An 11,508-nucleotide genomic window follows, 5' to 3' on the forward strand; every position below is an offset into this window, starting at 1 on the left:
TTTACTGAAATAAATCATTAAAAAATATTTTCATGTATATTTCGTTGGCTAATTTTATTTTCCTCGAAATAGATGGAAGCTAAATGAAATTCTTGGATAATGAGGATTTGGGCCTTCTGACTTCTATAATCACAATAAAATAGTTTTAATCCTTGATTATCAGCCAAATGTGCTGGAGAAGGGGCCTAAAACTAATGGAGGCAAATTGCTTAGCCAGCAAAATCGAGGCAAATTGAGAAACTCACCTACCATGTCGCTTTTTGTTTATTATATCGAATAAAATGAAAGGACCTAAGTGTAGGTGCACTAATCTTCTTGAAAATGGTCTCTGTCGTCCTCTTTTTCCACTATGAATGCACCAATGAGTTCGGTAGCTTTCGTCGTGTATTAATTGTATTTTTTTTCCATTTTTTTTCAACATCGAAGACTTTCTTTTCATGTGCGTGGGGGAATTTTATATGACATTCACTATGGAACTTTTCAACATCTTGATTGGCTCGTTATACCACGTCAATCATGTTGTCGGCCTGCAAATGTTGTCTTGACAAATGAGAAACGAAGAGGTCTAGATCCAATTATTTTGCTAATCGTCAAAATTAGAATTTCGCATTCACTATGGTCCTATGAAATATTCAATTTGAGTCTTAATTACTGTTTTTTGAAATCTTAAACAACGTTTGATAGACAGTATAAAAGTACTATGTTAGGTTTCCATTCTATCATGTAAATGGTTGTTGTCTAAGCCATGATAAAATCGAATATAATAGGGATATAACTTGGGTAAATTAATCTTATATAAGGGGCAGATAAAAGTGAACAGGATATATACCATACTCACTCTCTTCTCTATCCCCTCTTCCCGTTCATGGCCGCCACCCATAGCCTTCGCCGCCACCCACCGTCTCCCATCGAGCTTAATCTCGTTGCCATCAACAAGGCTCGTTATGGTGAAAAGCTTGACTCGATCTCAGCCTCGGAGGAGCTCCATGCTCAGATCTAGAGCTCCTCCATGGCCGAGCTTGACTAGACCTCGACCATCGAGGAGCTCTGTGGCCAAAATTTGGAGCACCGGTCGGCGTCCCCTTCCAGAGCTAGATATAATGCAACATCTATCATTCCCCTATGTCACATCCACCTTTGTTGCACGATCCGCCGCACCTTCGTTTGATGGGCTTCAACCTCGGCATTGGTTGTGAGGGTAGAGGCGGCGACCGAACTGGTGATTGTTGAAAGTTGCAGGCGGGCGATGAAGATGGAGGAGGGTTTAGTGGTCGCTAAAGATTTTGCACGATGGTGGCAGCTTAAACGACCGCGAGGGTTTAAAGACCGGAATAATCGACATTCAACGTGGCAGAATAAAAGAGAGGAGGAGATGAAGAGCAAGATGGGATTTGCTAGCGTTGAGCATCGTTACATCAAGAAATTTTGCCGGGGGCGAGAGCTATTACATTGAAATTCAATCAGTTTAAACAATCAACATTCAATCCACCTTAAATATCTGTATATTTTTCAAATGTTGCATAAGATATTAGAAATCATATCATTATCCAATCCTACCTTATCCTGTCTAATAAAATAGTCCATATGATTAAACGTAGCTTTAGGGTATGCTGGACTACTGCATGAGACGGCGCTTTCTGCTTAACAACTTATTGTTGAACATAATGATTGAGAAAATGACCAAGTAAGTTATGGTCAAGATTCGTGCCAAAATAATACTCGACATACCAAGATCAATCCAAGTCTATTTACCTTTAATAACATGTAAGGCACCTGATCCACCATCAAGCACCAAAATTTAGTTGGTTATACCATGTCAAAGTCATTTCTTTGCACTAAAACCGAAGAATAATGGGCTTTCACTGTAGATACCTTGTATGTGGGCGACATTGGCGTGCATGAAAATGAACTCTAGAAAATGAGCGATAGTCCTGAAAACAATTTATGATGGAAAAAATCAAATAAGGCCAAGCCCTTGTTCGCGATTCACATATAAAGTATAGACATCGGAAATTACGTAATAGGACATTAATATACAGATGGATCACTCTTAGACGTCCGACATCAATAGGCTTAATCATTAGCCTAATCGGCACTATGGAGTATTAACATCGGAGCAATATATAACGTAAGTGCCTATATCTTAGGAAGTTCAAACCTAAAAGTTGTTGCTCAATCATATCTTTAATTGCACTTTGGTTGGGATTCCTAGAAGCTGGTGAGAGTACCCACGTCAAGATCTTTTGTGCCTTTGTCGTCCGCCAATGAAAAGCTTCACGTGAATGGTGCCAATTGGAATAGTCAACTCTTTTCCTAGATCTCCCAACGTGTCCAGCAATTTTTATACAAAAAGAAAAAAAAGAAAGACTAGAAGAGATATTTTAATTAAGTTTAGGAGAAAGTTAGGTTAGGTGGAATTATGAGGGAATAATGCTCTTTTGTTCTTTTGTTCTTGAAGATTTGCAAGTGGAATGGAATCTACTCGTGGGAGGATGCCTTTGCTTTCGATTTCGGCCGCCTCGGTAAGAATATACCTTTGCCAAGGGATAGCATCTACAACTTTTTCTTTAAATTTTTTTTTTTTTTTTTGGGTAAGTAGCATCTAGGATTTTCGTTTGCCTTGAACCTCAAATTATATTTTTGTGGAGCAAAAAATCCATTATCTTTCATAAACTATTTAGCAAATCCATGCAAGAAATTTGATGAGAAGAGGTCAACTCTAAAATTCTGATATTTTGGGTAATTATTCTAGAGAAATACATAAAATAAATATATTTTTCGTGATGGATCACTTAATTATGTTATTTAGTTAATTTTTATTGACTTTATTTTTAATATTCCATTTCAAGTTAAGCTTTCTTTTATTTAAAAATTTTGAGATTAGGAAGACTCTGAAAGAATAAACTTCTAGTTAATTTTAGTAATATGTGCGTTAAAGTATGTGTATATATATAAGAGATAGATGAAACATTTTTTGTAAATTTCTCTTATTGGTGAACATATGATGGATTGCGATCCTCTATATTTAAAGGGTAAATTCTTTTTGGCTTTATTTTTAACTCTTAGATACTTGACACATTAACACATTTATTTTCAATGACAGAGAATGAGATCTATCCTCCTCTTATTTTTTCCTTTTCTTTTCTATTTTTGTTCTTCACTCTTTTTGCCTTGCTTCTTCCCCAGTCCAAAACTCAAAGTACAACTCAGGCCATCTCCCCGTCTTCGCCACTGAACACAAGAGCCGCGGCTGCTCACCGCTGCTCTCTCTCTCTCCGACTCTCTCTCTCAAATTGCAATAAAAAGAGGTGACCTCATATCGGAGCTAAGAAGGTGTAGTGACGTCAAATCCAAGGTCATCCTGAATGGAGAGTAGGCCTCAAAACATGTGTCACCCGATAAATAGAGTGGAATTTTCACGACGGAATCCCACTCCTACCCAATATTTTATGGTTCAAGCAGGTATATGCCCTACCCACACAACCAATTTGGTCTCTCGTTAAGTCAAAATTTAACATTAATTTTTTTTTTTTTTGTTTGATCTAGCATGTAATGAACGAAACTATGGAGTTCAACAATGATGATTATCTAATCCGAGTGAAATAGTGGAAAAGTATTCGTTTGTGATATGGTAAAAAGAAGGGAAGTGCATGTGTAAGAAAAATCAAATTTTTTTTTTTTTTGATTTTTTTTTTTTTTGTCGGTCCTACTCCCTACAGATAATGAGAACTTAATTAGGAAGAGTTAAACAGCTTCCATTCTTAAAATGCATCTTTGGTTGATTTTTTTTTTTTTTAGAATCAAGCAACCACGTTTTCTTTTATTTAAGTATATGCGTGGACTAAATAGCAACTCAATATTTTATAAACAAACCTTTTGAGATCCTACTAGAATTAAAATGAACACGATAATAACAAAAATAGAAAAATCACAAGATCACGGATTTGACCTAAGATGCATCAAACTTTCTTAAAATTGAATGTCCTTCCTATAGTAAACTATGGCCCTTAACGTGTGCTACAAAATTATTGAAGTTCCAATAGAATCAAATCGGACACGGAATGTATCAAGATCTGCTAATTAAGATACTATAATACTTATCCATAATACATGTATGAAGCCTTTTAGTAAGAGAAACCAGTGTTAATTCATCCAAAGTGAGAGTGGGAGCTCTTAGTGGAATACTTGTACTTATATATATAACATAGGTACATACATGATTTTCGGAAAAACTTCAGTCTCTCTCACGATTACTTAATTTATGGAGAAATACTCATTCTTTTGGAGGGAACCGAATTATACACGTGTAAAAAACTTGTCATACTCCGGTTTAAATACTTCAACTTTAAACTTCTTTATGTCCTTCTCTTTAATTAAATAACCAGTTATGAATCATCTATGGGTCCAAATTATGTTCATTTGATTTCATATATACATAATCCAATATGATATTCACGTGTTTTCTTATTGGATAATAGGAACAAGTTATAAAATTCCAGGATGGAGTCGAGAGAAGATGTCTGCAAAAGCGAAGAAGAAATGCGTATGCCAAATAGCATTTACTGTCGACATCTGTAGCTACTTCATCTATATCGCGCTCACTCAAAGCACACATGGATTCATGTGGCGGTAAGCTCCGGTTATCTCTCTCTCTCTCTCTCTCTCTCTCTCCTTATTTTATCCTTGCTCTCTGCAGCGGTGTCCTCTTAGTTATAATCTAAAAGAGGCAACGTAATGGCTTATCCATTGCTAATCTCAGCACAAGCGCAGAGGCACAAACTACAGACAAGCTGGAGGGTTCTGCGTGCCGATGAAGGTAGGCTTCGTGTTCTCGCACAACGACGTCACGTTCTTGCTCCCCGATGCAGCCCCGGCGAAGGACAAGTCGATGTCGGACAGTTCAACCTGTTCGCATGGGTTTGACGAGCTGCACTGCAGCAAGACCGCCACTTCCGAGACCGTGGTCCCTCTGATGTTCTTGAAGTGCACGTCGCTCAACTTCACACTCGATGGCTGATCCAAAATATGAAACGCGCGCGTCAGTGAGATAACGGAGAGAACGGGGAGCGCAGGAGTCATTGATGAGAGAGGTTGATTACCTTCGTGACCTTGCGGGAGCCGTAATGCTGGTCGATGATGATCGGGTTCTTCACGTAATTCAGGACGATGTCTTCAAAGATAATGTCCGAAGCGAGAAGCTGCCTGTCTCCTGGGAAGGCCTTGATTCGGACGCCGTTTGTGGTGTTCGTCAATGTGGCGTTCCTCACATGCACGCCGATCACGTCCTTTTCGTTAGGATACTTGCCGAGGCTGCCGATACTGGCGGCAAAACCATGTCATGTTAGATTCAACAATTTAGAGATTTATGAAGTTGAGATTTACTTCGAGGATTTTATTAATAAACCTCCACTTATGTAACCAGCATTTTAAAGAAGCCCTAGTTTGATTACCCATCTTGTCGTAGTATTTTTCTGTAAGTAAAAATCCCATTTGGACATGAGGCCCCATGATTAATGTATTGATATCGTTCCCGCTTAAACCACTTTTAAATCTTTGATATTTTGGGCCGCCATGAGTACCCTGAAATTGAGTTTGCCGTTCAATTACCTGATCCCATGACCTGGGCCGCAGGTAATTTCATTGACAGAGACATTCGTGGCGCCTTGGATAATTCCAAGGCAATCATCACCGGTCGCGATTACGCTACTCGAGATGTTGATGCGATCAGAACTGCTCAAATGGATTCCGTCGGTATTTGGGCTCTCGTCTGGAGCTGATATGTTGAGGTTGACGCCGGTGAAGTTCTCTGAGAACGTTATAGAAAAATGGAAGCCCTTGCTGTTCAGTGAAGTCACCCCATCTACGACGGTGTTGTTCACTTTGTTAAACTTGAGCGACTGCACGTAAGAGAAGCGCAAAACCGTCGGTGATTCGGGTTAGCAAATATAAGACACAAGTTATCATTAAAATCCTGCTCACACTACTGTCTTGTCCTCATTATGCTTCTCTTTTTTTCCCGAAAATGGTCGTAAGACATTTGACTTACCACGGGGAGATGTTGGCAATCTTTGTTGTGCTTGCAATCGTTGTATGGCCATGCGGTCTGGCCTTGCCCATCGAAAATTCCTCCTTTGAGGACCAAGCCATCGATCAGCTCGAACGAGAACCACCCATCCTCAGAATATTCGCTGATATCAGTGCTTGCTATTATGGTGCCGTTAACTTCGACAGTGATCGGGTTTGAACCCTCACACGGCCCCTGAAACACCACCGGTCCGGACAGGAATGTCCCCGTTGGGATCACCAGTTTGGCAGGTCCGCTATTGTGGCAAGCTGCGTTCCATGCCTTTACGAATGCCTGCATGAGGTTGAGTGCAAATATGTCGAGTTCCATTAGTTACAGTCTGTCAATGGGAATTGGATGATACTGGAAAAGTTTTAGAAACACCTTCTGAGAATCAAGTAAATTTCGGCTATCCATCATATGATGCATGGAAGGCATTGTCTCGACTATCATTCGACATCAACACGCTCGTATGAAGTTCTCTATTATAGAATAGACGGGCCAGCATAGGTCATTTCCGATAGAAACCAACGGGTTATGTACGCTAAAATTATCAAGCCTAACACCAGACTATTGAAACAGTCTTTCATTCGTGCAAGATCCATAATTCAGGCGAAAACTACACTTTCTTGACCTATAGAAAACACGAAGAATAAACCCTATTTTATGTTCCCGCGAGATGTTTCAATCAGCTCACCATTGAGTTGTCGGTCTTTCCATCAGCCTTTGCACCGTATTGAGTGACGTCGAAAACTGCAGCACCGGTTTCGACAAGGCCACGGCGGGCAGCCCCGATCTCACCATAAAGGGGGCCTCGAGACTCACCTCCAGTCACCAAGCAAGCAAGCAAAGCCAGCCCTAGTGCCACGGCTCTCCCTGCGGTGATTCCTCCTGAGGTGCCCATTATGACCTTGATGGGGGCCTGGTACTCCAGTTTTCTTATCAACTCTCCCAGGAGAAAATGAAGATGCACGAGCCTGAGGCTTCTTGAGGTAAATTGAGGCGAGGCTTCATGTTTTTATAACCTCGCTTGGTTTCGGGTCTTTCTTTATCTTGTTACGGCTTGTTCTATGTATGGCAAAATGAGGGCGAACGACTATCCAGCGGAGGACGTGCGCATAAATCCTGGAACTTCTTTCCCAACCGATTTAGCAGTGCAGAGAGACGAATGGCTTAGTTAATTCATAACCGCCATTTTCCAAATAGGAAAAAAATTGAACTAAAAACTTAATTAAGGCACAAAACCAGTTCCTCCGTTGATCTTGTTTTGCTCTTGCTCAACGTCGTTGTCTACATTTCTTGAGCTTAATTTGATTCACTCTTCATCAACTGAATTGGAGTTCGGTTCCATTTTGGTTTCCGAACTCCTCCAAAAGTTTTTCTTGATTAGTCTCATTTTAAGCAGCGTAATATGCCGGAAAACCCTCAACCTAATTCTACCAATGAACATTTTTTTGTCTCATAATAAATCCTCAACTTTTTTTCATGTCACGGTTTTATCCAAATCCTTTTTATCTCACAAAAAACCACTAACGTTTACTTGAGTCTCATATTTTCTCCCATTAATAGTCCATCCAAAATCACCATTAGTGATGTGGCATTTCCGTGTCATTGCTCTAGTTTTTTCCTAAATTTCAGATTGAAGAGACTGTCTTTTGGAGATGAATTTCCACATGAGCCTAATTGATGCCTTCTTGGATTTGAAATTTGATTAAAAACTAGAGCAATTAGGGTTGGCCTTCTTCAATTGCTCTTATTTTGAAGAGAGTCTTACTTCAATCTTGCTCAGATATCAGTAATTTTGCCCTCAATATTCAATCTCTTGTGCTCAAGAGTCTTCCATGTCTCGCGGTTGGACAGCTCACCCTCAATATGCTCAAACAGCTCGCGCTAGGGAGTTTTCTCTTTCTTGGTTATCAAGAAAATTTTTGAATTGAGAGTTACTGAGGTAGATATGAGACTCAAGTAAAAATTGACGGTTTTTTATAAAACAAAAAAATGTTTAGATAGATTGGGATCGAACCTTTTTTATGGAACAAAAAAAGCTTAGGGCATAATTGGGATTGAACCTAAATTTGAAAGTTTTTTTGTGGGATAAAAAAGTTTAGGTTTGAATTGAAATTTGATCTAAAATTTGGTTTTCTAAAAGGATATTAGGTCCATTTTAAACTTGAAACTTCACCAAATTGTAACAATTACACAGAATGTTCACGAAGCTTTGTTTTTGACCAATTATGTCATGATTTTTCATCTTCCCATCGAATCTGATGGATCCATTCTGATGCGTCATTAATACGTTTTTCATCTTCCCATCTCGTGGAACTCTCCATTGACATTTGACGAGGCATCATGCCAGCAACTTCAACAACTGTGGTGGAGAACAAGCGCAAGATAACGATTTTGAAAAAAAAAAAAAAAAAAAAAAAAAAAGCATTCAGGAGCGAACAAATTAGATTAGAAAGTCACCCCGAAAATGTCTTTTAAGTGATCAAGGCTAGACTTTCGTTCCTAAACCACTTGGCCAATTACATCTGAGAATATATCGCATCGCGAGCACTCTTTGCCTAAGAGAGATATCGAACATTACATAGCATAACCTTATTGAGATATATTACTTCACTTAATAACTATACAATTACAGCAGAGCTTCTTAAGACATCCAAACTGCCCTTAAGTGAAAGGTACTGATGCTAATCCCAGGTCTGCAGCAACTCTTAGGACTAGCTATATAGAGTTATATTTATTGTCCCTAATGGATATACATGATATGTAGTTCATACATAGTCAAACCTAGTTAACGGAGCTTAGGAAAGCGCGGCGGTGGTGGGGAGATCTTCTTGCTGCGAAAATCCACCGTTAGCATGCCACCGAACGCTCGAGCCGCCTCGATGGAGTTCATGGGCTTCTGGGGAGGGGCTTGAGGAGTCAGGGTTTGCCTAACCATCTTCTTGGCCAAGCCCTCTTCCAACATGGTGAAGGCTTCCTCTGCAATTTTGACGAGTTCCCGTGAATGAGCCATGATAAGCGCGCTGTCACCTAGTGCTAAACTAGCGACTTGGTGAGTGATCTATCTATGAGGCTGTGTTCTTTGTGCTGCTTCTGTGTGGCGAAGAACGAAACACCCCCCTGGCCCTTTTTATAGCTCCGACTTCTCTGGAAAGAAGGCAATAATTCAAAAGGGAAAAGGGGGAGGGCGATGAAGAACCCGAAGAGATAAGAGATACGCATTGATTTTACCTTTCGGTGGAAAGCGACGCTTATGAGAACAAATTCGTTGATATCTATCTAGTCTTTCTTTATGCGTTCAAGGGTACAAGACATATTTCTTCTGATCTCGAGGGGTTGCGTGCATGAGTGACCAAAAATCCGGGCAACGTGACCACATGATTTTGTCCGTGGAGGGAATATGGGGACAAGATTCGCAATCATTCACCGGATGCGCAGTCTAGACCTTGCAATTGGGCGGCTTTGCACGAGTCCAGGTTCGGGTCCCGGGACATAAATCGAGGCATTGAAGCAATACCCGGTCCTTTTGAAATCGGGTCGACCTTTTTTACCCTGTTTAAAGTTCTTCGAGAAGTGAGTCATATGTATTTAATATGCAAATGTTTCATGTAATAAATAACTTCCCCGAATCAACTAGGAAATTAGTTATTGGTAGCAAATTTATGGTAGCTTCTGAATAACTGCAGAATTAATTTGCCAAACATGTAACAATAACAAACAACTAGAAATTTAATAACTTTCACAATTCACATAATTTAAAAAGAACAATTTTATTTAGCAAAACAGAGTTAAACCATATTTCGATAAGCAGTGTCTTTGAGAGCTAATATTGTACCGAATACTGTATTATTAGACCAATTCTAAAAAAAAAAAACCTACAACTTGTCTACTAAATTAGTTTACTGAGAGACAATCTTAAGTAGTTCTTAAGCAAGAAGATCCATTTTGAGCACCCAACACAAATCCGTTATAAGACTCAGAAAGCAAAATTTTAGTGGATCAGTTTTAGAATATCTAGCATTAATTAAATTATTTTTGAGCCGTTCATCTAATACAGTAAAGTGTATAAATTAAAATTTTCTTTTTGCATATCGTGCATTATGATAAGAAAAATGAACATTGTACATTTTTTACTATTTCAAATTTTTAACTACGATTCACCCATAGTAGGCGAAATATTTTTTGCATTTTTGGTCATGTCGGGTTGACTCAACCTAATTTGAAAGTTTCTTGGTTGAGGTCGGGTGAACTCGGTTTTTTTATGGCTCGAAAAAAGAAATCATACCTTTAGGTAGATTATCGGATTCGGGCTCATTTTTGCCAGATTTAATATTCACTGGGCAACGAGAACAATGAAGAAAGTGAAAATGGTAAGTGAAGAAGAATAGAAAATGTACAGGCATCTCAGTTCAGAGCTAGCAATGAGCAATCCAACCACATAAGATCTGCTACATGAAGTCGTTACTCAATTAAAAAGGAATCTTGTTTTTGGAATGGGAATATATTTGAGAATTCCTCGTCATGGAACTAAATGTGACAAAAAGAATAGAAATGACACGGTGTTTCACGTTTTAATTTTTGCCTAATTACCATTGAGCTGGCAATTTTCATCTACAAAAATTGCATGACATGGTAGCTAATTCAGTAAAATGACCACAGTGAGTTTACTTCAAAAAGTCGAGATATTTAATTTAAAAAATTATGTGCTAAATGGTACTTAATGAAGCTTTGCCTTTTTTGACCCAACTATGCCATGATTACTGTTGCGTTGCACATCAAGAAACTTTCAAGTCGGGAGGAGAGTAACATACAAAGCTCATTTAAATTCTGGAAGACTTTATATTGGCGTTGGCCAATTTACGTGATATCCACAATCGTTCATAGTCAAGAAATCTTCTGTTTTGACCTGCCTTTCTTGTTGATTTAATTAACATCAAACGCGAGTTAATTTTGTTTATCGCTTTCCCTAGCTTGGCATTTGCTACCTGCTAAATGAGATATTTCAGGGTAGAAAGAAGCGTCAATGAAGTGTTTCTTCCCCTTTTATGTTGTCCTTTTCACTTCTCTTTTAGTCCCAGAAGAAATTCTAGGGACCTCTGGAGCAAGTTCTTTCTCTATGAACAATCACAACCCATCAATATCAATGTTTATATAAGTCTCGTTAACTTTTTTTATTCGGAATTGATGGTTGCGATATTCCCTGCAACGTGTAGGGCTTATTCAATTGAGGAGCATCACTGACCCTTGTGTTGGCTCATATTTATGTGCCCCAGATTTTGCAACTAATTATTTTGAGTTCTCTCAAAGTATGTATATATCAAGTGAACTTACTAAAACAGAAAACTATTTATTCTCTACGTCCCGCTACAATCTTGTTGTGCACGATGCAAGCATAGCGGTCGCATGTCAGCTACAAGTTTCACTATAGAAGAATTGAC

General features: G+C 39.0%; 1 protein-coding gene across 1 annotated transcript; it reads right to left on the minus strand.

Moving 5' to 3' along the window:
* Nucleotides 1–4,779: 4,779 nt before the first annotated feature.
* Nucleotides 4,780–6,968, minus strand: LOC104416419 (exopolygalacturonase). Its single transcript, XM_010027817.2, has 5 exons — nt 6,762–6,968; nt 6,047–6,358; nt 5,608–5,897; nt 5,100–5,319; nt 4,780–5,013 (listed from the first exon to the last, which is right to left on the minus strand). Exons 1-5 carry the CDS (start codon nt 6,966–6,968, stop codon nt 4,780–4,782), a joined length of 1,263 nt encoding a protein of 420 aa, XP_010026119.1.
* Nucleotides 6,969–11,508: the final 4,540 nt, after the last annotated feature.

The sequence above is a fragment of the Eucalyptus grandis genome, chromosome 8 (genome assembly GCF_016545825.1).
Source record: "Eucalyptus grandis isolate ANBG69807.140 chromosome 8, ASM1654582v1, whole genome shotgun sequence".
In the NCBI taxonomy this organism is placed as follows: Eukaryota; Viridiplantae; Streptophyta; class Magnoliopsida; order Myrtales; family Myrtaceae; genus Eucalyptus; species Eucalyptus grandis.

What these genes read in the sequence shown, in the direction of transcription:
- LOC104416419 (XM_010027817.2), bottom strand. Translation starts at nt 6,968, where the DNA reads ATGGGCACCTCAGGAGGAATCACCGCAGGGAGAGCCGTGGCACTAGGG. An exon ending in GGCCCAGGTCATGGGATCAG is followed by an intron (nt 5,320 to 5,607) that starts GTAATTGAACGG and finishes TTTTGCCGCCAG; the next exon opens with TATCGGCAGCCTCGGCAAGT. An exon ending in GCTCCCGCAAGGTCACGAAG is followed by an intron (nt 5,014 to 5,099) that starts GTAATCAACCTC and finishes ATTTTGGATCAG; the next exon opens with CCATCGAGTGTGAAGTTGAG.